Below are 26,696 nucleotides of genomic sequence, written 5' to 3'. Positions count from 1 at the left end.
TAGTATTTTCTATACTAAAATTGTAATCGCGTCTTTTCTTGCATTGAATCTGAACTGACCGTGTATGTTGGTCGTTTATTGAAAAATTATTTTCAATTGTCAGCCCTCCCACTTTTCACCTTGCTCCGCGGTCCCTGTTCCGAAGTTGATAAAAATATAACAAACAAAAATATATAAGTCAGAAACAAGTACTGATGGCAAAAGAAGAGTGCACTGAAGCTCAACAGTCAAAACTGCCAGTTATAGGTGATTTTCGAAAGAAGAGCAACACAGAAAAGAAAAGAGAAACTTTTGCGGTGAATTTTGGGGAAATTTGCGAAGGATAGTACTTCATGTAACCAGCTGCGGCGCGTGCAGCGTCGCACCCACAGGATTGACGTCCTGTGCAAGTCCGAGAAGGCCTGGTTATAGGCTGGAGGAGGGCGCAATCCCGGAACTGGTAAAAGAAGATTGCTGAAGTTTGAGCACTTCTTTAAACCTTCGATCTTTAGGTGGTCGTGTCACGATATAATCAGCCTTTTAGCAACTCTTCTTAGCTCCTTCTACGTCATGGGTTGCTGCTTGGGAAAGAAATCCCATGCAGGCGCAAACGACACCGTTAAGAAAGGAGAAAACATCGATGTGAAGGACATAAATGCCGAAATCATTGAACATTCGCAGACACAGGGATCGAACAGATATGTACCTGAACCGCCAACTTCTCCGGTTCCAACAACTCCAACCGTGTTAAGATTGACTTACATCGCTCTTTATGACTATGATGCTCGAACACAAGAAGATCTCAGCTTCAAAAAGGGTGAAATTCTCGAGGTAAATAAGGAAGACTTGGAAAACGATTGGTGGAGAGCTCGTTCTCGCGAGACCGGTGTGGAAGGTTTTATCCCCAGTAACTACGTTGCTCCTCAATTATCACTAGAAGCTGAAGAGTAAGTTAAATTTTTCTTGTATTGTTAAAGGGTAGTCAGTCATGGTGAATAAATGCGATAAGAACCTTGTCAAATCAAAATTACTGGGTTTGGAATTTGCTCATTTCTGGATTGGCCAAGAGGTCAGGTTCGAAGTCGTGGAATGCATGTTGAAGCTCGAATCAGCTTTATTGTTAGTGTCGTGCTAAAAGCGATAATTTATTTCTTTGATTTAGCATTGCTTTAAGAATGTTCTTTGGCAAACGCGCAATGAGGGAATTATGAAATGCTCACTGAAAGGGAAAATGCAGTTGGTATTTAATATTTCTTAATCTTTGTCTTACTCAGCACCCGGAAACTACTGAAACTTGCCTTGAGCAGCATTTGTTTTGTTACGCATTTTACGTTATCCATTATTCGTGTTACTTCTTTGTTTTGGAGTGCTTTTCTTCAAGTCCAGCTTAGGTGTTATAATAGTTATAAATGACTACTTACCAAGTGTCATAACTTTAAAACTACTTTGATCGGTATCAGAAAAATGAAATAAATATCTTCTTCCTCTTTGAAAATTGATAATCTGAAACATGACTTGGGATCAAATAACAATACTTGGATTTATGGTTGCTCAATATGTACATTGCCAGTGCTCATTGATAAATGCCTTTTTTTAAAAAAAAGTATTGACAACAACAAAATAGTATAATTAAGTTTACTTCATTTTTCTCTGATCTGTGATCAAGTATCTCATATACATTTTTCTTCCAATGTTTCATGGTTTCTCTTGGAAATTACTGTATAAGCCTAAGCTCTGATGGCCGTAATAAAGCATGTTGATAACACTTTTTTTAGCCTGCCTAGCAAGCATTTCCAATCGAGTCATTGCGTGAAAGTTAGAGCGGGAGCAAAAAATAAGGTGAAAGAGGGACGGGAGGGGAGAAGAGGAAACGCTTGTCCGCAAACCCCACGATTCTGGAAAACGCCCTTTGATACTTCACGGTCGGTTCATTTGTAAATTGACAGCTTGTCAAAATAGAAAATAGTGTCGAAACGTTCTCTACAATACATGCCGCTAAATTTCCAATAAACAAAAAGAATCTTTTCATTTCAAAAAGCTTACAAATCGCTTGTCCATGGCGGCTTTAGCTAGTGTCAAGTGCCAATGTTCTGATCTATGTTGATGTCATCTCCAATAATTCCAGTGAGATCCGCATGCCATCATCCTCAATAAATTGGCCTTCCCTAGTCTCCACTGCTCGATCTCCAATTATACTTTGAAGACTCTGATCTCATAAACCTTCGTACAAACACGATTCAAATAAATATCAGTCCAAAGCATTTGTAATGTGTGACCACAAATCAGATCTTTGTCGCACGTATCAAAACAAAGCATACCTGGTGTGATTGATGTTTCGGGTGCTTAGTAATCAACACTACCTGACCGCACCAATCAGAAGCTGCATGCGTGGGCGAACACAGTTTTTCAAAATCTTAGGGTTTGCAGGCAAACGTTTCCTTCTTTCCCCTCCCCCTCCCCCGTCATTCATTCTTTTCTTTGCTCTTGTGTCAACATTCTCGACGAACTCACAAGGAAACGCTTGCTATGCAGGCTACACTTTTTTTTCTGCTCTACTCTTGTTAGTTTCTTCAAGAAAAAAATCTTGATAACCTTTTCAAGAAGAAAGCAAAGAAACATTTTTTTATTTTGTATTAAACAATCCTTGAGGTTGACTGGCATCTCTGTGGGGGTTGTATCAGGCCTTTAATGGTCTAACAAAATGTAGAGCCATGATAGTAGCTTAAGTTTATTAATATAAGATCTTGTTCAACTGAAATATTAAGTGTTAATGAACACTGAGATTCTGACCAGCTGAGCAAAGCCACACAAAGAGGCACACATATAAGCTGGACCATCCTTTTTATTGGTATCGATGTCTTGTAGAGGCGGGGTGGGGGATGGGGTACTATTTCTGTGTAACCAGGTGGCACAAGCAGTCCAACCCCACCAACGGCCAGAGGCCAAAGAGCAATGGCACAATGACATAAATCCTTTAGAGGCAAGGAGCAGGCTAAGCGGCTGATCAATTTAAAAATGGATGATTATTTTTTAAAAAGCAAAATCCTGTTACAAGAAAACTGACTGTAAAGCAAAGTAAAAGCTAATCTAAAGTGAATCAACACTAATATGGCACAAATTAAAACAAGGAAATAAGGCCAATTTATTTTTACCTCATGTATTTAACTAAACTGAAGAAGCTTGTATATATGCAATGATAAACACAATAGTTACTTGACAGGGGATGAGTAAAGAATAGTTAGTTGACATCCTGATTGTAAAAATAAACGCCCAGGCTCTTCCTAACTGGCAAATAATAGGTGGTGAAAGAGGGATTAGAGAGAACGAATAATATAAACCATGCACAGGAAAACAAACCTGTGAAATACCAATCCTACTCATAACTAAAAGATAACTAAATGTAAGACAACAGAAAAATATGTGATTAAACCTAGCAATAGAACAGGAAATTGGCACTAAACAATAACTGGAATGAGACCAAATTGCACAATAAGCTAAAATAGTCAATAGAAATTAGAAAAGTGAGGCCAAGTGACCTGCTCACATCTATTTTACCAGGATTTTAAAAAATTGAAAGTTTTGTCTGGATAATGTAACTATTATTGCCTTTCAGAGGGATCCATGTTTTTCATAAGAAGGAATGTACTATACCTGCCAACTTTCTTTGTTTCAAATGCGGGAGATTTTTTGCCTTGTCATGAATGGGATTTCCAAAAAACCTCACAGCAACTTCCAAAGATTTTGAATGATTTTCCAAAGACTTCTCAATTGCCGAAAATGTCCAGAGATGTTCTGACGATGTTTGTTCACCTCCAAAGCTATTTGAAAGACGACAATTTTAGTGTGTTTTAATTTCATTAGGACACAAAGCCATCATTCATCATTAAATTGAATTTTCATTATTAACCATGTGTAAAAGAGGAATTTGTCCAGATTTGTGAATGAGGGGTGAGGAATTGTCCTTAATGTGTGAGATTGATGTCTTTAATCTGCATGCATGAGACTCACGCATAGTGCATGAGATTTGGCAGGTATAATGTTGTGGCTGAATTTGTTGCCCTCTTACGTTGTAGCTGGTACTTTGGTGAAATAAAGCGTCCAGAGGCAGAGAAGATCCTGAAGACAAAACCAAATGAGCATGGAGCATTTCTGGTGCGTGAAAGTGACAAAGGGGGATTTGCTCTTTCCATGAGAGATGGAGACACGGTCAAACACTACAAAATTCGCACATCAGATGAAAAAACCTTCTTTATAGCCCACAACAATCAATTTGAGTCTCTTGTTGAACTGATTCATCATTATTCTCAAAACGCAGATGGTTTATGTGATGTTCTAAAGGTTCCTTGTGTCAAGGTAGGTTTTGACCGATCGCAAATGACTTGAGGTGCTTCCTGTTATGATAAAATTTCCCAAATTTCAGTAGCCTGTGTAGCAAGCGTTTCCGTTTGGTTTCGGAGCAAAGAAAGACCGAGGAATGGCATTTTTGGTTTTGGCCATACGAAAAATGGAACGAGAGCTTACTTGCGCCATTTTTCATGCAGTCTTTGACTCGTGCTGGTCATTCTTTGCTCCAAAACAGCACTGAAACACTAAAATTTCAGTTGAAGCGTGAATGTTGAGGGGTTGAAAAGCTGTACCTGTACACCAGTACACATGTGAGTACTTGAAAAACAATCAAAGATAAATTAAAACAAAATTTAAAAAAGAAACAAGCAATGGAACAAAAGCTAAAGGATTGCTGGAAAGCAGAACAACATTACTGTGTATATTTATACTGCCCTAAATGTAACTGCTTTCAGATAATTTTGTCAAAACAAAGTGTTGTGTTTTTCCCACACACAAAAGCCATAACTCTTGCCTAAAATGTTCCAAGATCGAGTGAGATGATTGCCTCAGCATACTGATAAGAAATTTAACTTAATTAAGTAACCTGCGAGAAAACAATTTGGGAGATGAGGTTGGGTTGATTTGGAAAAATGTGCATACCTCTGGGAAATTTATAGCTACGTCCTTGATGGTTTTCATGGATAAAGATGGTCTACACTCTTTGACCAGTTTATTTTTTATTATTATTTTTTTAAGTTGAAGTTTATTTCTGTCATCAGTTGTTTTGGTTCAACCAAAAGTTACCAAACTTACCGTACAATTTTCATCTTGCTTTACTGAGAAGCAACCAGTACTTTAATCAAAGTATGAATGTTATTATTATACTTCAGTCCAAGGGCAAGTGTTCTTTTGATTAGACAAGGTTAAGTTCCCTTTTTCCTTGGTTAATTCCATTGGTCTCTGACTGGTCAGCCTGGCGTTATAAATATTATTGAACACACCCTTGGGTTCTACATGGATCTTTTGAGTTTATGGGAAAAATCCTCTTGTGTAAAAAAACAATGTTAAGGCTTGTATTGAGCTCTTTGATCCTAAGAATTTTTATGAGTGTGAGGGTTGACTAATATTGTTTATTGTTACCCTTTTGTGAAGTATAATGTTGGTCAGAGAAGAAACTCTGTTTGTGGCCAGGCAGTTAGAGTGCTAAAATGTTGTAATCTGAAGGTCATGAGTTCAATTGCTGCCCAAACTGCTAGCTGGATTTGTTCTTGGTAGTCCCAGGTTCAACTCGTCAGCAATGCTAGTAAATACCCAGGTTTGCCTCTGGACAGTTGGGTTTCTTAACTCGCTGGGCCACAATGAAAACTACTGGTAAATACCAGTAACTGTGTTACCCCTAGTCAGTCTTTTTTGTGAGGGTATCTCACTTTTTTGAAAAACACTCATATTCATGTTAGTGTTCATAGATATAGTTTACAAGGTCATTAACAAAATAATAAGTGAGTCACAAATCACAGAGCAGTTGTAATCAAGCCATTTCTTACAAAAATGTACCCTAATATAATTAAGTTGAATGTTACATATTCAGAGCTGCAAGTTATAGAATATATGATATGGGCTTTTGACAGTAAATAATTTTGTCTCTGACAAAATTCTACTTGTGATCCAACATAAGTCATTGTCTCAAATTCAGGCTACAACCTGATGACTTTCATTTTGAAGCTGAAGATTTTTATTCTTCACTTTGTGATTATAGAAATTTATTGTCAACACAGTATTCTAAACCCTCCAATAATGCATCTGGTTTGTCACACTCAATTGGTATCTTGGTCAAACAAATGCCTTTTTTGTCCTTTGCATCCATAAGATATGAAGGGAAGTTTGAAAGAGACCATAAATAGGTTTTTATTGTACAGTGGAACCCTGCCTTACGGCCACCTCAGTAATACAGTCGCCTTGTTATTACAGCCATGTTTTTTGGCTTGGCAAAACTGCCATACATTTTCGTACCAAAAAAAAACACTGTTATTGCAGTCACCTATTAATACAGTCAATGGACACGTTATGAAATCCCAAACAGTGGAATCTCTTATAATTGCACCCCATTTTTATGGCCACTGCTTGTGCATTTCAATAATAATTTCATTGAACTCTGTTATTTAGTAATCAAACAAGTGAGCTGGTTTGGGTTTTCTTTAGTCAAAGGGTAACGCTAACATGCAGATGCCCTTTTGCGATTGGCTGGAATGTAGAACAAGCCAGTCAAAGCTCACCAATGTTTTATTTTTTCACAATCCTGAACATTATTGCACGAAGTACCTGTAAAAAAAGTCAGAGAGCTCAGGACCTCCGTTTTCAGAAGCATATTATGCTGAGCCTGTATTTTCAACAGTTTAATAGCCAAAAGTGTTTTTTGTTCTAATTGAAGTTTCAGGCAGGGCAGTTTTTACAGTTACTGTTCTTAAATCTGCATTCCCGTTATAGAGTTGTTCATTATGGCCCTTGTTAAGTTGTGAAGTTTGACTTTGCCTAAAAAATAACAGCCACTCCATTAATACAGCCTGTTTTTTCACTTATTGGTGACGGTATTAATGGGGTTCCACTGTACTTAATCTTTCCACTATGTTTATGTCATAAGGTTGAGAAACCCCAGACTGTCGGTTTATCACATGACACTGTTGATGCCTGGGAAATACCACGAGAAACACTCAGACTTGTCAAGCGTCTTGGGCAAGGCAACTTTGGAGAGGTGTGGGAGGGTGTGTGGAATGATACCACTGCTGTTGCAATAAAGACATTGAAGCCAGACACAATGAATCCAAAGGCATTTCTGGAGGAGGCAGAGCTGATGAAAAAATTAATCCATCCCAAATTGGTGCAGCTCTATGCAATTTGCTCCAAAGAAGAGCCTATTTACATTGTGACGGAACTGATGCAAAAAGGAAGCCTACTTGAGTACCTGCGAAGTGACGAGGGGCGGAAGTTGAAAGAAGCAGATCTAATTGACATGGCTGCCCAGATTGCTTCAGGCATGGCTTATCTCGAAAAGCACAACTATGTCCATAGAGATTTGGCAGCAAGAAATATTCTGGTTGGAGAAAATAACAGTGTCAAGGTAGCAGATTTTGGCCTGTCACGTGCCGTAGAAGACTTCTACGAAGCACATGAAGGAGCAAAGTTCCCCATAAAATGGACAGCTCCAGAGGCCTGCCTTAAGAACCAGTTCTCCATTAAATCTGATGTGTGGGCATTTGGAATCCTGTTGACAGAGTTGGTGACATATGGTAGAGTGCCTTATGCTGGAATGAACAACAAACAGGTGAGAAGAACATGCCCACACCTTAGGTTAATAAACCCTTCCACGTTATTTTTTTTTAACTTTTGATGAAGAGCAGTAAGCGAATATCCATCATCACTTCTAGAAAGAGGGCCTTAAAATAATGCCACTTATCAAGTTTAAAGGTGATCTAATGTTCCACAAAATTGCACAATTTTTTATTGATGTTTTTTTATGCTGGGAGCACAAACTTGCCCCCAACCTTACTAGCCTCAGCTGTAAAATTCTGCAATTTTGGGGAACTTTATCTTCATATATTTTTATTGCCTAAAGCTCTTCTTTTTACATGGTAATCCTGGATAAGTATTGGACTACCTTTCAGCTCATGATGGTTTAAGAGTCTAACCTATCCTAAATATGCATAAAATTTAATAGACAAATCAGGGGCACCCAACAACAATTTTCGGAAAATATCTGTTCAGAAGACGATTTGAGATCTAGAATTTTTGGAACATTTTTTCCAAATTTCTTGCTTGTCTGCCTCTCCTAGGATTTTCGAACATCTAAAAAATGGTATAATTGCCCATTTTAAATGGATTTTTACCCTAAAAAGGTGACCTACTATTTTCAGGAGCCTTTTTTCTGGCTGAAATTTTCGAATCACTAGACTTTCAGCTAGGAAATCCAAACAGATGAAAAATTTTTAGGGGATAAAAATACGCCTATATCTACTGTTTTAATTCTAAAATACGTTTAACGGTGCTATGTTTAAGTGGTTTTGAACTATATTCTCGTTGGGTGCCCCTGATAAATGCTGTTGGTGAAAGTAATATGACTAGAATGGAGTTGAAATCATTCTTAAACACGTACAGCACTATAATTTTATTGTTGTTATTTCTTAGGTTGTTGAAGAAGTTGACCGAGGTTACAGAATGCCAAAACCATCCCTTTGTCCTGATAAGCTGTATGATCTAATGAAGGCATGTTGGAAAAGTGAACCACTCGAACGACCAACATTTGAAACTCTAACATGGATGCTGGAAGACTTTTATCAGAACGATTCAAAGCAGTATAAAGAATTGGCCAATTGAGTGTATCAAGGTGACCAATTTATACATTGTTCACGGAGTCAGTAAAACTCAATCATTTTTCCCTGTATCAATCACACATGCAGAAAGGTTGCATGATAACATTTTAGCTGTATAATTTAGAAAATAGTTGATAGCTTGCATTTTTAAAGCAATGATAGAGAGAAGTTTTCCCCAGAATTAAAATTTTTAAGGAGGTGCAGGTACAAAATTAAGGACTATTGGTAAACTAACAAGAAAAGGTGTTAAGTTTTATTGATAGCACCTCATAGTGGTTGCCCCAAGGAAAGAAAGCTCACATCTTACAGTGATGCCAGGTCAAGTGTCCCCCCTTAAATTCCATTAATGAATTGATTATGTTAAAAATCAAAACTGTTAGTCATGGCCACAACAAGTATGAAATGCAAATATGCATTCCTGCATTCGCAATGAGCAGTGAATTTTTGGCTACAACTTCTTAATATTTGGCACGATAAAATCTTTGAAAACATTTATATCAACTTCAAGAAAACTGAGCTGTCAGAAATTTTAGAACTACCTCAAATGTAAAATTAACTGCTCATTATGAATGCAGGAATGCAGATATGAATCTGAAATTTACAACTACTAATGGATTCAACTTTCAAATGATGCATTGATTAATGAAATGTTGGGGGTACGATTGACCTGGTTTGACTGTAATGTATTGTTATTCATTCAAAATAATAATATTATTTCCCAGTTTCTGAAATATGGCTTAATTTTGCTGATTTTTTAATAAGCCAATGGTGGTTAATTTTGAAAGTTTTTTTGTTGTTTATCCAATAACTGGAGTAATTATACATTGTTCTCATCATCTGTCTTCTCTTTGGCTAAGAGCCCAGAGATAATTTTATTTTGGAAATTAGTGCAACCTACAATACAGATTAGTCAGGTATCTGCTAAGAGATTACTGACTGATCTCTAGGTTGCGCACATAATGGATGATTTCCAAAAGCAATGTCAAACTGTTCCATGTGATGCCGTGTTTGTCCTTATTCTATTCAAAACAATATCTAAAAAATTGTTATTTGATTAGGTTTTTGTGAAATGTGGAATAATCAAGGTCTTTGTAAGTGTCATCAACCTCAGCCTTTGGCTCGGCTGATAACACTTTCTTCAACCTTGATTAGTCTGGATATCACAAAAACCAAATCCAATAATTTTTTTTCAAGTGCTCCAATTAATATTGAAGAGAGGCAAAGGGTTAGCTGTGAGCAGCAGTAAAGTAAGGCAAGAAGCTGGGAGAAGGGGAAAGGAGAGCTAGCCATGATTAGTAAACGATTCTTTTTTCAGTTATAACCATGAAAAAATATGACATCTGGAAGCTGGTTGTCAGATAGACACACTGCCAGTTAAGCACACTCAAATGGCAGCAGGCCATGTGGTCAGCTTTACCAATGTTGAAACCTCATTGTAACCTTGTTGTGAGGAGCCTTTTTTGAGATTTTTTTCTTTGAAGTGTAAGGTCAATTTTGCATGACAACTCAGTGCAGGTGGTATTATGTATGGCATACATTGGACTTGCTCTTTAAGCTTAGTCTCTTATGAACTTGCCTGGGAATAATTTTAATGAATAACTGAGCAATATTATAGTTCAGTCAATTTCTTGCCCTATTATTTTAGTGGTGTTAGATGGTTATATCTATGCTGCAGACTATTCAAACTATTTTTAATGAGCTGTATTCTAAATGTTAATGAAAGTAAGGAATCATGTTTAATACAAGAGTAACTTAATAGCCTTGGTTTGCATGGATACTCCACGTCCCATGTCGGCCAACTGAGGTGATTTTACATATTAGTCTTTAATGTAAATACATTGTACCAGTAAGGCATTTTTTTTTTTTACTTAAAGCATAAAATATAAGAATAAACTTAAAATTTCAGTTGCTTATTAAGCTTTTTTTTAGCAAAAATGTAGTTATTGTTAGTTAATAGAGATGAGTATTTTTTATTTCATATTTCAGTTATGCTGTTTCCAGTTACTGTTATAGTGATGTAATTCATGAAGTAATGCAATTTTTATTACTATCAAACTGATTGTTGTAGTTCAGGCAGTTTATTATATTTCTGGAAAATAAGAAAAACCAGATTGTCAATGAAGGCGAAAAAACTAATGTGCTATTTTCTTCCATACATGAAGAGCAAAAAAGCTTTTGAAGGATGGTATTATTTGTTTAAGTTTAAGACCAAGTGAATGCAGTTTGAGTTTGTATTGTTGGCTTATGTTTCTCCATTTTTAAAAGCTGTAGACTAATGCAAAATGAAGTATTTTTTGAAAATATTCCTAAGCATTCTATTCAGACATGAATTTAACACAGTACTGGGTATATTGTCAGTTTGCAAGGAACACAGTGTTTCAAGACATCATTACAGCTCTAAAATCGTGGTCAATTTGTTTGTTGCATGTAAGGAAAACGTTCAGCCCAGTTGTGTTTGTCCGAGTTGTACAAAAAAATGTGAGGTAGCGGATAGTTTTTGAATTTTTTTAGTTTGTCTTTTTGCTGTCTGTGATTCTAACAACTCTTTGAATTTAATTAACTAACCAACCATTTGAAGCTTTCATCTAGTACCATATGATGATGTCCTTATATGGTCGTCCTCCTAATGTTGTCAGTAAGATCATAAAATAATCAATAGATCAGTTAAAATGAGTTGGGCGACACAGTTATCACATGATTGAAGGAATTTTTGCTTACATATAGCAGTGTTTAAATAATGGAATATTGTGCATTTACTCGTATACTATAAATGTACGTTATTCTCAAAATGTCAGGAGTTTAGTTATAAGATTGTATACAACACAACCTTCATAAGTAAGTCATTAGAGGATCTATTGTTGTAATCATTTTACTTTCTTAAAGAAGTGCGTTGTCGCTTGTGTTTTTCAGTCACTCTGCAAAGACTTTCTTCTGCAGCAGAGGGGTAATGTTTTTTAGTGCCAGAGCTATAAATCTTGACAGTTTTCCCTGGCCTACATTTACAAAATTAGTAACAACTGGAACGACATTGTAGTGTAAGGGGATTTTGTTTAACTTGGTTGACCAGCTAAGTGTGTAGTGTTTCAAGAGGCATGGAAGGGCTTAAAAGTGACAAAAGGTTGTGCAATGTTCTTTGAAACACATTCAAGTATCACTGAGTTACAGAGTTCAAATTCTGTTATTACTTATGAGAATTTAGCAGTCAGTGCGAGTTCATTGGCATTCAGTGTTTCAGTGTTAGACCAAACTAGTTTTTGCACAGAAACCCATCATTGGGACTTGGCTTTTCAATTCCAGTGATAGTGAAACCAGAAAGATTCTTAAACATTAATTTTGATATGATATTAATAATTTTATTAGAATATGGTAGTAGGTGTTCCAGTGACTGACGCATTGCCAATTCCTGGTTTGCACGTGACGTCACGGCGGCCATGTTGGTGATCAGTAACAAAAGCATTTCTCTCCACTGGGAACTAAACTCTATTTTCAAGTAAGTCTTCGAAAAGAATTTTGTTGTAATGACCACCAACATTACTGCCATGTCGCGTGCTTGCAATCCAAGAATAGAACAATCTACAAAACGATTGATTTTATTGAATACTAAGACTTAAAGCTTTTAGCCCAATTTTAACATTTTCCATTGGAAATATGGACAGTCGAAAGACCACCTGGTCACAACTTATAGTTGACTAAAAAGTTGTTGCAAGGTGGTCAATTAGAGTGGTTTTCGTTTGAGTGTCGTAAAACCAAAACCAAAGTAATTACTCTGGCCAATCACATAGGACACAGACAATACATTGAACCAATCAAAACTCGAAGTAATTACATGTGGCTGACGCAAAGCGCGGGAAAATCGTGCGAACGCGTCACAATTGGCTTTGGTTTTACTTCTGATTGGATGAAAAGGTGACGCGAATCTTTTAAGCCAATCGCATCGTGTAGAAAGTGCCAAACCAATTACTTTTCGACACTCAAATGAAAACCGCTCTATTGTAAGTTTCAGACATTAATCCACAAGTGTCCAGCTTTAGTTCAATTGGGCCCAACTATATCAGCTGAATTGAAAAGCGGCACATAAGTTATGGTAGATTGCAGTTTAAATTTGACGGAAAGTAAAACCTGACAGGTTTTGGCCATGCAGTGCTAGTTGTCCGAAGCATCAGGGCCAAACCTGCTGACTATCTGTTAAACCTTTAAGCCCCAAGATCCTCATACAAATTTTCAGACTGATCAACATACGTTTTCTTTATGACTAGTTTAGAGAATTTGATAAAAGATCATAGCATTTTCCCTTTGATGATCACTTTGTTAATTCTTATTACCTTCTCTTTTGGTGACATGTTGATGTTGTTCGGAGAAGACTTACGTCGATCACTATGTCGATCACTCTTGGGACTTGAAGTCCCAAGAGTGATCGACATAAGTCTTCTCGGAACAACATCAACATAGTCCTCGGTATCACGAGGATCTTTTACCCCAGTTTAAGGATTAAAATGAACTTTTTCCTTCTAATATTAAAAATGATAAATATCTACTGATTTTTAATCAAGAGTGATTATGAGCGTAAGGGGTTAACTGAGCTATACGTGTACCTTGGTTGTAAAAACAATGTGCAAATATCTTACAACATACAGAAACAAATTATTGACCTGAATAGTGCGCTGGCTAAGTAAGAAGAGATACAGAAATTAGTTTTAATCCTTGGGATTTAAGCCTTTTACTTTAACGACAAGTATGCATTTTTGTGTTTACTTAGCTCAATGATTCATTCCAAGGGAATAATATCTTTGGAATTTTGTTTAGGAACATGGGGGATAACAGATATTTAGATGAGAAAGCTCATACCATGTCTAGGAAATAAGGTGAAGGCATATATGCTAGCAGATCATAGAAGAATAATTCAGCTTCACCGTTTTGTTAAATCAATATTGACTACGTACCATTTGTACACTTAGATACCTGTCTTTAAGATTTATATTTCAGTCAATGTATTTTTATATCACTTTGTAAATAAAAGAAAATTAGATCATGCTGCCAGAGTTGTATATTACATTTTGGATTGCTTTCCTGGCTTGTGTAAACGCCAGGAATCTTGCGCTTTCTAATTTTATTTAAAGCTTTGTGTGCTCGCCGCCTTTCTTAGCTCTGTTATTTTTCGCACCGTTAGTGCTGTTTCGGGTTCATTAGCCGTTTATCGTTTGCGTATTTTTTGCGTTAGATTTTTTTGTATATCGTATATTAAGCTTTGCTTGTAATTTTCGCGTCATTTGGTCGTTGTACTCAGTGGGCAATTTACAGTTTGTCTTTTTTGGCCTTTGCTCATCCGCGAGTTTCGTGTTAGTTTTCGCTATGGTCTAGTAAGTGCCTTTCTTGTTTTATTCGCATTTTCAGGTTGCCTTATTTCTTTCGTTCTGTTTCGTGAGTTGTTTTGTTTTATCTTGACTTTGTATTTGTTAATAATTATTTTCAGTGCCGCTTCCCCTCGTTTCGCTTCGTTTCCGTTCGCCGATATTAGAAAGTCTAGAAATAAAGTTTTTTGTTTGAAATAGCGCGTAAAGGATGCGACTACAACCTGCATTCCCGTCACTGGATAGAGCGTTTTCTTTTTTTCTCTCTCTCTTTTTTTTCTTTTTATTTTGTTACAAAAACAAAAACAAAAAAGATAGAGCGTTTTCACTCAAGTGGCCAGCATCTGTGCAAATTGCCGATTTCTCTAGCATCTGTGTCTTGCAAGATTATGCAATATAACTGTATATACCGGCACATCATAAATCATCTTGATTCAAATCCTATCATAATACATTATCTACACGGCTTCAGACAACGGCACTCTCGCGAAACCCAACTGATTGCAGTTCTTGAATCATTAGGAGGTAACCTTGACCTTGGTCAACAAAGTGATTTGTTGTTATTCGACATCTCAAAGGCATTCGACACTGTGCTCACCGACGATTGTTGAATAAATAAGATTTCTACGGAATTCATGGAAATCTCAAGACATGGTTCGAACAATGGCTAACCACCCGACATCAAGGAGTGCTTGTTAATGGTGTATCATCATCCGCTATTCCCGTGAGATCAGGTGTGCCCAAGGGGACCGGCTGTGTTCGGTCCACTCATGTTCTAGCCCGCGACCAAGCTCTCTTATTTGGGCGAGCAAAGCGAGCCTCGCGAGAGCCCCTTGCGGCTTCGCCGCTCGCTCGCGCGCTTTCGCGAGACTCGCTTCGCTCGCCCAAATAGGAGAGCTTGCTCGCAGGCTACTTATGTTCCTACGTTATCGACGAAAACACAAAGGCGCAAATTGGCCTTTTCGGGGACAGCGCGGTTTTGTATGGTGTAATCAAAGATGGTAATGATTCCAAGTCATTATGGCAAGACCTAAACACACTTGTACACTGGGCGGACACATGGCAAATGTCGTTTAATGCAAAGACGTGCACCATCCTAATAGTCTCATGCTCGAAATCTCTAGTTGAATACCAGTGCTCCATCCACAGAAAAGCTATTGATCACAACAAATAAATCTAAATTGGGATGTTCATATTGCTAGAATTATAGGCAAAGCCAACAGATCTCATGGCTTTATAAAAAGAAATCTAGATAACTGTCCAGAAAACGTAAAAGAGCAAGCCTAACATTCAAATAAAGATAAAGGGCATTGACAGTGTGCAGAGACGAGCGGCTCGTTTTGTTAAAAATGAATATAGCACCACTCCTGAACAGCCACGATAATTCTGAATGATTTGAAATGGCCAGCACTCGAGAAAAGAAGGAAAGTGGCACGACTCATAATGATGTTTAAAGTAGTTTCTAGTCTATCAGCTATACAATTTCTACCCTGCATATTGTTTAAAAGGCGACCGGGCACAAGGCAATCTCCTCCCTAAGAAATTCATTCAAGTTAGTGCAAAACAAACAAATAACAGCACAGTTTTATTGCACGTACAATCAGAGACTGGAACTCTTTGCCAAATAGTGTCATTGAAAAGCACTTAAGGGAGTCTTTCAAAATGGCCACCACGTGCCATCTTTAGAAACGCTGACCCAGGAGCTTTTGTTATTATTCTCATTTACTTAACACTCGCACCATGATTAAACTTTAACTTTGGCACATGCCCATTTGCACATCTGCCGTGACGGGATATACCCTTTTGCAGATTAAACAATTATAGTTAGAGCTAGGGCCTGTTTACATGGGGATTGGGGACCTCAGGTAGGCGAGGTAACCCGCTTAGGTGGGGTAACCCGCCTGTCCATATAATCTCTCATTTTAATTTGATCGCGTTTACATGATAGGTGGGGTGACCCGTCATATGTTACCTCACCTATTTGGGGTCCCCCACCTCCATGTAAACAGGCCTAAGAGTTTAAAAATTTATCGGAACAAAAGAAAGCGTTTACATAAGAAAAGAGATCAACTCCCACAGGACTGGTTTGGAACACCAATATGGCCGCCGTTTCGCTATTCTGGAACACCAATATGGTCGCTGGTGATGTCATGTGAGCTGAAGAAGAAAGATGAAACTGATAGATTGGTCGTTGATTTTGGAAGATTGAATTCAGTGACGCTTAAAGATTCTTATCCTCTTCCTCGAATAGACGACGCATTAGATGCTGTCAATGGTACTAAGTATTTTAGCTATATGGATCTGATGAATGGTTTCTGGCAGGTTGAAATGGAACCTTAATCGCCTGGCCGCACTGCTTTTATTGCTTATGGTGGGCTTAACGAGTTTGTAGAGCTTCCTTTTGGCCTCACTGGAGCCCCGTTTACTTACTAGCGATTAATGGAGTGTGTTTTACGAAATTTGACTTTCAAAAGTTGCTTGATTTAGCTAGATGGCATCCTCGTCTATTTCAAAACCTTTGAGGAACATTTGCATTTGATAGACTACGTCATGCAAACCTTAGACCAAAACCTTCAAAGTGTAAGTTTGCCTGTCCACAAGTTAAATATCTAGGACATGTAGTTTCTCCTGGAGGAATAGCCCCAGACGACGATAAAATCGCAGCCGTAAGACTGATTTTCCACATTTCACAACGTTAAAACAATGCGATCGTTTCTAGGTCTAGCTAACTATTACCGTCGCTTTATGATAGATTTTGCCAAAATTTGGTCACCTTTAAATTAATTATTGCGCAAGGACAGCAAATTTGTTTGGACTGATGCTTGTGAACGAGCATTCCGCAAAGCTTTAAAGGATGTACTTTTCAGTGCCCCTATTCTAGCATTTCCAGACTTCCAGGAAACATTTCATTTGTACATCGATGCATCTAACGAAGGCATAGGAGTCACCTTGGGCCACATTCAGAACGATGGCGAAGTAGCTATCACTATATTCCGTCTACTCGTATTTTTGTTTTGGGTCACCTACTTGGTCAGTTCCACAAACGTCTTAGGCGTCCCAAACGCTGCGCAATGAACCTAAAATTGAAAGAATTTCCTCTCCTTTTTCACAATCGTTTTATTTTATGTTTAAAAGCACTGCATTGTAAAAAGTATTAATATTCTGTGTGAGTTAGATAAAAATTTACTTGACTTGACTTGACTACAATTGTAGCTTCACCCCAGTGACTTTCTAAGACCTAGGGACAAAGTTTTTTTTTTATTTTGTTTTATTATCATTTTGCCATTTTAAATTAAATATATACATACAATTCAGAAAGATGAGGCAAGGAAGCCCAAGGAAGCCAATAAGTCTTACGAAAAGGATCATCTTTACAAATATATGACTTAATTAATAAATAAAATACTGGCATAGGCAAGACAATTTACCTGAACACATACAATTTCTTAAAAACAAAGACAACAATAATTACATAGGATAAAAATAGATAAGGCTGAACGTACAAGTGCAAAAGCAAAAAAGAAAAAGTAAGATAAGATAATGCAAAATTACGAGAAAAAAGCGAAAGAAGCGAAAAACTACATACAAGTATTAAGAGAAGTAAAGGTGCTTATACCAAGAAAAATGACTTTAGTTAAAAAGTAAACACAGCAATACTAGAGGCATTCTGAATTTCAGAGCTAAGGGAATTAAATACTTTGGGCCCTTGAAAACGAAGTGAAGATTTCCTAACATCTTCCTGTTTCTTACCATCTTACTGTTTCCTGCCGTATAAATGCCATTTTAGCAAGTTTTAATGTTTTGGTTTCCCCCCTACTAAGATGGCATTCACAGGGCAGGAAAAAGTAAGAAAGCAACACAGACACAACTCTTCATGAGGTATGTATACTTTAATAGTTGTTTGTGTACATTTTCACTGTTTTATCGATGTTATGATAAATTCCTATACAAATCCGTATAATTTGGCTTCCGGTAAGCTGAAGTGAGTCTGCGATCTCCGTGATGTCTGCTAAAGAACTTGAGAAATTACTTGTAAATGACAAAATCACTGCTTTGTGACAAAGAAACATATCCCCCAAGTATAGTGTTGGAAGGGCAACATTAGCCATCACCAGAAGCAGCAACTGTAAGACTGTGTTGACATCTTCAAATATGAACTCCTTCCATTTAATCAATGACCATTAAAGATCTACTGGAAGATGTGGACTTTAAAGTTCATAATGATAACTTAGGCCTTGGTCCCTCCGTAACTTTCACTTCCTGACAATCAGTAACAATCAGATTACTGTCCTTAATCAGACCATTTTTCCCAAATATTTACACTGGCATGGGTTGGTCCTGTCCTATTTCACTGTAAGTTGTTCTGACAGGAAATCTTTTCCTCTTTGGTTTGTAAACGAAGATTGCCATTCCAAGAAATAACACAAACAGTCCAATGCTAATTCCGACAGTTATGTCTGAAAATGAACAAATATCTTGTTAGGTTTCTAGTTAAATCATTGATTGTTTCAAATGTGGTAAACATCATTGTCAAAGTAATGCTAGCCTGAGAAAACTAATATTACTACTTACTGGGGTGAAGAAAATCGTTTGTTACACTGAGGACTTCATTATATAGAGGTTCGTTATATCGAGATATCGAGGTTCCACTGTATATCATTTAACTATTTCTGGGAATTTTTAAGCCTCGGAAATTCAGCATGGAATTTTTTGGGGGTTAATTGATCCAGGGATGTTTTGGGGTTTGGATCTTTGCCCCCATTCAATCATCCCCGACACTTGAAATCCATAGTACCCCCACCTCCAAATTGGGTAGTGCTTCTGATTGGTTGTGCTGCATGGGAAATTTGCTTCAAGCAATCAAGAAGCACTACCCAGATCTAGGTAGTGATGCATTATCAGTATGGAATTTCTGCACTCTTTTCTCAGACATCTATTTGCGGGGAAAACCAGTGGTGGCATCACCCAATTTCAGCTGTTTTCTTAGGCTACAGCAATGCACAAAGTTAGACACCTCGCCCCAGTTGTTCAAAAGGTGGATTGCGCTATCCTGCGAATAAATCTCTATCCAGTGGATAGTGCAATTGGTTTCCCTAATACTTACCCACTAGTGATTTATCCAGTGGATAGCGTTACCCACCTTTTGAACAACTGTATGGGGCCTGGGCTTTAGTCTGTAGTCCCTCATTTTCTCTCTTCATTTATCTCTGCACAATTCTGGGTGGTTATTTTTATATGCATTCAATCTACTATCCCTGAGGAAAGAGAGGGACAAATACTTGCAGTCTAGCGGGCTCTAACAAAACTGTCTAAAAGGCAGTATTAAGCATAACTAGAAGTAAAATGTCTAAAGAAGCCGGCCTGGGGATGGAGAGTGCTCTAGCCCTAGCCACAGCTGTTGAAAAAGTGGATTATGCTATCCAACTGGATAACACAATTGCTTTCCCAAATGTATCTGCATGATAATGTTTTATCTTGTGGACAGTGTTATCCACCTTTGAGCAACTGTGGCCTGAAACATAAATGCACCTATTAAAGTGTGGTTCAGACACTGTACTTTAGGTGGGCCAAATCAAATTCATTTAATTACGTTTATGTGAAGCACGGCATCTGAATCAGTTCAAAACAGCTAATTGAATTTGGTTTGGCTCAGATGTTCTCTACAGCTGGCTCAGCCGAGAATGACAGCTGTGGACCAGCTTTGATTCAGATGCCAAATCAAACATATAAATCTTTATAATGAAGTTTATTTTGTGATTTTTCCCTTTTGAAGTTAGTTCGGCTAGATTAAAGATCGGCTTCTGAATCAAGTCACCCAGCCTAAAGTAATCTGAGTCGGCTTAAATTTGAATTTGATTTGGTTCATGTGAAGTAAAGTGGTAAGATTTCCATACAACCCCATAGATTTATGGCACCGAAAATTCCAAGTGTGCCCATTCCCCCTTTGATCAGAATATTACAGATTTTCTATAAATATTCATAATGAAAGCATGGAGTTGTATGCCAGGGGGGTACTCCCTTATATGGCCTATACAGGGATGTGCTGCTGGACAGGGTTACGATATGGTTTTGACTTCTCTGTCCTAAACAGGGTATACAATTTCGAGTGAATCTGTCAACGTGGTATTGCCTGCACAATTGATTTGATTTGCTAGATGAATTATGTTTGTACTCCAAGTATACAAAGGCAATGACAATGACATGAATTTGCTCCACTGCAATTGCTAATAAATGGCTTTAAAACAAGATGGGATGCATTTTGTCCTTTGTTCTAAACAGGGTAATACAATTGAGGGCGTTGTCCTAAACAGGGAATGTGGTTTGGGAATATTTTGTCCTAAACGGGATCAGGGTTTCAAACCTTTAGCGGCTCATCTATACCCAAATATAGGTCGAGTACCCACGTGCGCACCCCCCACCCCCGCCCGCATCCCCACCTCCCCTCCCAGAGGTTGTACGGAACTCTTACCCTGTACATAAATTTTACAGCTCGTTTTTAGGATGAGGCTGTTGATAAGGGGCCTTGCCATGCTTAGAAAAAAAATACATGGCGCCGATGAAATAAAGTATCCAGCAAAACCCGTAAAGTGAGCTCAAGATCGATAGATTTTGTTGCCTTTCTTACCAAGTTTAGGCTTTCCCACTATGGTGTTAGTATCTGTTTGTGAACTTGAATCACCAGCAGTTCCTTGAATAAGACAAAAACAAAAGAAAATCTGAAATACAACGGACGAAACCTTCTCTCTAACCATTTTGTTCGCTCGGTTTCGTTTCGTTTGCTTTTGGAAGTCAACTCATCCCCAGTGCTTTCCCCGTGAGAAAGAGAGAGACTGGAACGAGATCCGGGATATCGAATCTAAAAGAGGAAAAGATGGCGGCTTCTCTCCGAGTATTGGCAAACGGAAAATTGTCGACCATGCAACCTACTTTGCGAGCTATAATCACCAGAACAAGCCCATTGGTTCTTTCTAGAGGAATCTCTGTAACAAGTGAGCTAAACCTTAGATTCTTGTGGTATATTTTCTGGTGGGAAATGAAAGACAAGGAGTTGAATCGCCTTGGCCTTGCAAAGCCGGGTGGTCATATTGCATTGCTACGTTATTGATCAGTTTTTTTAAAAAAAAAGTAAATTGTTGGTACTCTCAGTACAACTAAACTTAGTCCTCGGGATATTTTAAGCTTCATTGAAGTCCCTTGGCGTAAAAGCGATCGATTTATAATTTGCCACGCTTAAAATACCGGTAAGCCAAAGTACAGTATTTGTACATGAAGGAAGTCATGTGTAACTTCGTGTAGATTTTTGTAAGGAGACGTGATCTGATATAGACTTGGTGATATTTCTGTTCTTAAATTTGTGGCAATAAAGGGAAAGAAATCTCAGTTTTATCCAAAAAATAGACCAAAATTGAAATTGAACATGATCTGAAAACGCTCTGCAGTGAAGTTTAAGGTGCAAGTTTTGTTGATGCATAATTTGCACCTTTCAAACATTGGGAAATTTAGTGAAAGGCAGAGGTAGAGATTTGATAGAACGTATAAAATTTGATCAAGTTTTCATGGATGGGAACGTTTATGTTGATATTAAAACAGGGCTTCTGATATTTCGCGCGGTTGCGGACCCGCGAAATTCAGGTATTTCTGCGAAATCCCGCGAAATTCCCAAAACAACGCGAAATACCGCGAAATACGCCAGAAATATTTCCAAATACATGTCGGCAAAACATATTTAATACTTATCTTGACTATTAGACCTGTTTTATTCACCCCAAACGTTCAAATGTATCTTGAAACTTCGTCACTGCAACTAATAAACAATTTCCCAAAACTACCAGGCGTTTTTAGATGAACGTTGCGAAAAACTGGGCACTAACCATAATGTTAATGGCTTTAGCATTCGCTCATTTTTCGGAACGAACTGTTGTTGAAAGTGCAAATGATTATCCCTGTTAAAACAACGCTGGTCATATCAACGCAAAATTGATTGATTTTAGCAAAATTTGCCCAAAAAAATCCAGCGAAATCAGCTGTTTTTTTACTGATTATTTCTTGATGAAGTTTCCCCCCGAAATTCCCCTGAAATCGGCCGATTTTCTAAGAATTTGCCCCTGAAAATCCTTCGAAATTTGACTTTTTTCCCCTAAAATCCCGCGAGATCGGCTGATTTTTCTGTGAATTTTGACTTTTCTCCTGCGAAAATCCCGCAAAATCGGCCAATTTTTCTGCGAATTTTGACTTTTTTCCCGCGAAATCGGCCAATTTTTCCTCGAATTTGCCCCTGAAAATCCCACGAAAATTTGCTTTTTTTCCGCAAAATATCAGAAGCCCTGTTAAGAGGAAGTTTTTTACCTTTAAAAATAGAAACCGTATGCACTAGAAATATTACTGGAATATTTTTGTGCTGTTCAAGGAAAAAGCCAATCAGGCAAGAAAAAACTAAACTGCAACTAGCAGTGGTTGTTAGTTTGTTGTTGCTTGCTTGAGTGTCCTTATCTTTGTTGTGATTGGTCACTTTGCAATGAACATTCATGAAATATTTCAGATGTTTACAGCTACTGAGTTTGAAAGTTTAAATTATTTAAACTTTAACAATAATAGTATTTCAAAAGTAGGTTGAGTTTGATCGTCCAGGTGAATATAGTCCTGAATAGGACTGTTGTTGTTGACAGTGACTATGTTCACCCGGACGATCAAACTCAACCTACTTTTCAAATGACTCCTGGGTTCAAACCTTTCACAAAAATAGTATTTATAACCATTGGCCAGACATGTAGCTTAGTTTAATCAAGTCCCCTTGGAAACATGTGCCATGCAACATTTTACTGTTCTTCATACAAAATATTATGTCAAATTATTAATTTGGCTTGGTATGTAAGTTACAGACTTATCAGGAAGTTAAACTTTTCCTACTTTTTTCAGTCTTGTGCATGTACAATGATTCATATTGGTACTCCTGCATGCTGCAATAATGTGCAGTTTACATCACTAATGTTCCTTTTTTACACCTTTTGCAGAATCAATAACCTTGCCTTGAAAACAAAGCTAAAATCTAACTTGTAAATGCTGAAAACCTTGCCTTGAAAACAAAGCTAAAATCTAACTTGTAAACGCTGAAAGAGTCCTTGATTACCTACAGGAATTTTTACTCAGGGGAATGTAAAAATAGGGACTTCGTCTGACAGTTGAAACAGGGTTTTGTGAAGGTGGCCATAAGTAGAGCTGTTTACTTATGACAGCATCCATTTAGAGAGCTTCCAGAACTGTAAAGATGTTCAGATAAATTTCATCAAATCCTACGAGTTGGAGGCCTTCACTGTTCCTTGAGAACATGGAACTTATCTAGTCATGACTTACCTACAAAAATCAAAGGGTACATATACCTTCTCAAAGGGCAACTTCAGCATTCCTAGTGCCTGCAAATAGCAGGAAAATCTATCAGCAATATATATATATGCATCTATCTATAATAAAGCAGTGTTTGTACCACATATAACAGGTACCAGACTTGGTCGTATTCCCACTGATGCAGAGCAAGCCACTGGTTTGGAGAGAAAGGAGTATGAGGCTATGGCAGCTGGGATTGAGGTAAGATAGTACTAAATCAAAGTGAATTGATTAGTTTAATTCATCAGTAGATTGAAAATCAGTGAGTGTAATCTTAAAAAAGGGGGTCACAGCAAAAGTACTGCTCGTCTTGAGTCATTCTGGATTGCTTTTCCTTTTGTTGAGTTAGCATGAATTTATTAACTGTGTTTTCTTTGTTTTTTACTGTCATTTATGTCTTTTAACTTGCTCACTAACCATGTTCATAATAACCACGTTGTTAATAATTTATTGCAGGATCCTTTCAACATGAAGCCACAACGAGGTCCTCCAGGAACTAAAGACAAACCTACAGAAGTTCTGTCTATATATGAAGACAGAATCATTGGATGTGTCTGTAAGTGTCCATGATGGGAATTTTAAGTACAAATTAAATTGAGTGTCAAGATATTGCACAAGCTGCAAGAGCATATATGTTAAAATTAGGTAACCTGTAAATTTTCAACCATATATCTCAAAAGTAGTGATTGCAATGGCTGCCGAAAATCAGAAGGACTCTTGCCCAGGGCTCAAAGTTAGCGACTAACTGGTCACGTATGCGACTGGATTTTTGGTTGTGCACCTAGAAATTCATGTGTAATCACACCTGTGCACGGTAAAACCCAAAGCACAGTGCGACTGACTTACTTCCAACCACATGTATACTAACTAACTCGAACTAGAAAGACAGTGTATGTTTAATAATTGGTCTTTTCTCCCAATGGATTCTACAAACTTGAATGTTCTTTTTCGTTTCGATGTTTTACTCCATCCCAGACTCTTCTGTTTTGTAATAAACACGGCTGGCACATGCAAATATATGCTACGAACGAAACACATACTTTTTGCGCAATGGATGATCATGTCGAACGTTCAGTTTTAACGTCAATCAAAGCAAAAACAGTGTGGATTAAGAGCCTTTTTTTTCCAGGTAAGAAAGTTTTTTAAGTCATATTCCAGTTACATGTAAGTCATTGCGCATTTAACAAATTCATCAAAGATTAATTTTCATTCGCGTTCAACACATTCATTGTTGTCAGTTTTGAATTGTTTTTCAAGTGTAAGTTTTCTTTAGTCACAACTGTACAGTCAAAAAGAGAAATTAATTTTAAAAATCACAACGGTATTACTGCGTAGCAAATCAGCTGTGGTTTATCAATCACAGGAGTGAAGTAAAAGTAACAAACTGAAGATGACAAATAAATGTGGCACTGTTAAGCTTTTTACTTTCTTTTGAAATAGATGCTCCTAACATTGTAAGCTGTACTCCTAAAATTTTCAGCTGTGCGCATAAAATTTCGGAAGTGCGCCTAAAAATTTACATCTGGTAGCACAAGTGCTCCCAAACTCAAATTTAAACTTTGAGCCCTGTTGCCACCCAGTCATACTTGAGTGGTCTCCCATACAACTCCTTGTAAATTCTGAAATTTTTAAACGGTTGTTAAATCTTTTTCTTATGCATTTAAGGGCTCAAAGTGCCTGTTATGAATTTAAAGGAGATTTGAGCCCCGTAATGCTTAAGGAAATATTTCACAATAAGGATTTGTATGAATATCATTCAAGCGTGACTTGGTGGCAAAAGTTGTTTTTCTCACACAAATCCTTCTAATTTTCGGCGGCTGTTGCAATTGTTTCTTTTGAGATATACAGTTTAAAATTGAGAGGTTACCTAATTTTAATATGCTCTTTCAGCTCCTGCTAACAAAATGTTTCGAAAGCGGACTGTTTTCGTGTTTGTCGAAAGTTGATCACATGATCAACTAATGCAAAAGGCCTATTGATACAAAAGAAATTCCAAGCTGTTTGATCCCCCACAGACTTGTTGTATACTTGGCAACTGGACATCAAAGTGAGATTCCTGTGCTTTCAAAGGAAATTTATTGCACAGAATAATATCAATCTGAGTTATAATACAAGCGCAGCTACATATGGATGTTGTCACTTCTGGTGCCCTTATCCATGGAATAAATGGTGAAGACTAGTACATAGTGTATACATTGGTCAATTGAAATTTAAATGTTGCATTCAAGGAGCAACTCTCCTGTTACCATTTTTTTTTCTATTTCAATAAAATTTTATTTTGTTTACAATAAATTCATGTAATTTACAATGTTTTACACATTGACTCTTATGAACACGAAAAAAAAAAACAAAAAAAAAACAAAAAACAAACATATTTACATCACACACACACACAATAAACATACTGATAAACACACCCAATTACATTTTTCTCTTTTTACATGAAAAATTAATAAATGAAGTAAGTGGTGAAAGAATTGTATGCTAATCTGATTTTACTCCATTTCATATTGTGGGTCTCCAACTTGTTGCGAGACTTAGCAATCATTGTTTCGAGTAAGAAAACTGTGTTAATTTTGGAATTAAGAACTCCAATGTAGGGTGAATATTTGTTCTGTCTACAAACTGTTACCATGGTTTGAGTAGTGTTCCCCCAAAAATGGTTGAAGTACCTTACAAGAGGTGAACATCCACAAGAGCACTTTAACTGGGAATATTTTGATGTTTTGGAGATCGCACGTGAAGGTCCAACATGTCATGTCATGTCTAATGAATATGGACAATTGAGTCTGGTATTTTCATGTAATTATTTTCTAATAACTACAAAATTAACCACAGGCGAAATGTTGTGTATATTTTGATGATAGGTGAACCAGATGCAACTTCTATTGTTTGGAGGAAGTTGAAGTTGAATGAGCTGACACGTTGTGACTGTGGTCACTATTTTATACTGAAGAAAGGAAATCCTATTAACATTCCTCTTGATGAACCTGCACATCATTAACAACACAAGACGCATAAAAAATTTTTGGAATTGTAACAAGAACAATCAGTATGGTGTGTTTATGGATTACTTTGTAACATTTTTGGCTTATTTTGTGATTTGCTCAGTAAAGCAATGTATTCATGTAAGCTGTTAAAAGTTCTTGATTGCCATTAAATTTAATTTTTGAACTTAGACTTTGAATGATTGTAAGTTTTTGTACCCATCAAGAACGGAGGCTCATTGTCATGAGTATAGGGTGCATGCCCGGGTGGGGGGAGGAGGGGGGGGGGGGTACTGCCATATATGGGCTAT

The 26,696-nt window shown here is 37.3% G+C and overlaps 2 protein-coding genes across 2 annotated transcripts; both read left to right on the top strand.

The window, feature by feature from the left end:
- Window positions 1–424: 424 nt before the first annotated feature.
- Window positions 425–13,698, top strand: LOC140951414 (tyrosine-protein kinase Src42A-like). Its single transcript, XM_073400661.1, has 4 exons — window positions 425–926; window positions 4,053–4,332; window positions 6,944–7,624; window positions 8,485–13,698. The coding sequence occupies exons 1-4, from the start codon at window positions 550–552 to the stop codon at window positions 8,671–8,673; spliced, it is 1,527 nt and encodes a 508-aa protein (XP_073256762.1). The 5' UTR covers window positions 425–549; the 3' UTR covers window positions 8,674–13,698.
- Window positions 13,699–20,863: 7,165 nt separating this feature from the next.
- Window positions 20,864–26,576, top strand: LOC140951436 (cytochrome c oxidase subunit 5B, mitochondrial-like). Its single transcript, XM_073400687.1, has 4 exons — window positions 20,864–21,006; window positions 23,511–23,599; window positions 23,855–23,954; window positions 26,266–26,576. The coding sequence occupies exons 1-4, from the start codon at window positions 20,889–20,891 to the stop codon at window positions 26,400–26,402; spliced, it is 444 nt and encodes a 147-aa protein (XP_073256788.1). The 5' UTR covers window positions 20,864–20,888; the 3' UTR covers window positions 26,403–26,576.
- Window positions 26,577–26,696: the final 120 nt, after the last annotated feature.

The sequence above is a fragment of the Porites lutea genome, chromosome 11 (assembly GCF_958299795.1).
Source record: "Porites lutea chromosome 11, jaPorLute2.1, whole genome shotgun sequence".
In the NCBI taxonomy this organism is placed as follows: domain Eukaryota; kingdom Metazoa; phylum Cnidaria; class Anthozoa; order Scleractinia; family Poritidae; genus Porites; species Porites lutea.
The sequence above is the reverse complement of the archived record's forward strand: the minus strand, read 5'-3'. Positions and strand labels throughout refer to the sequence as shown.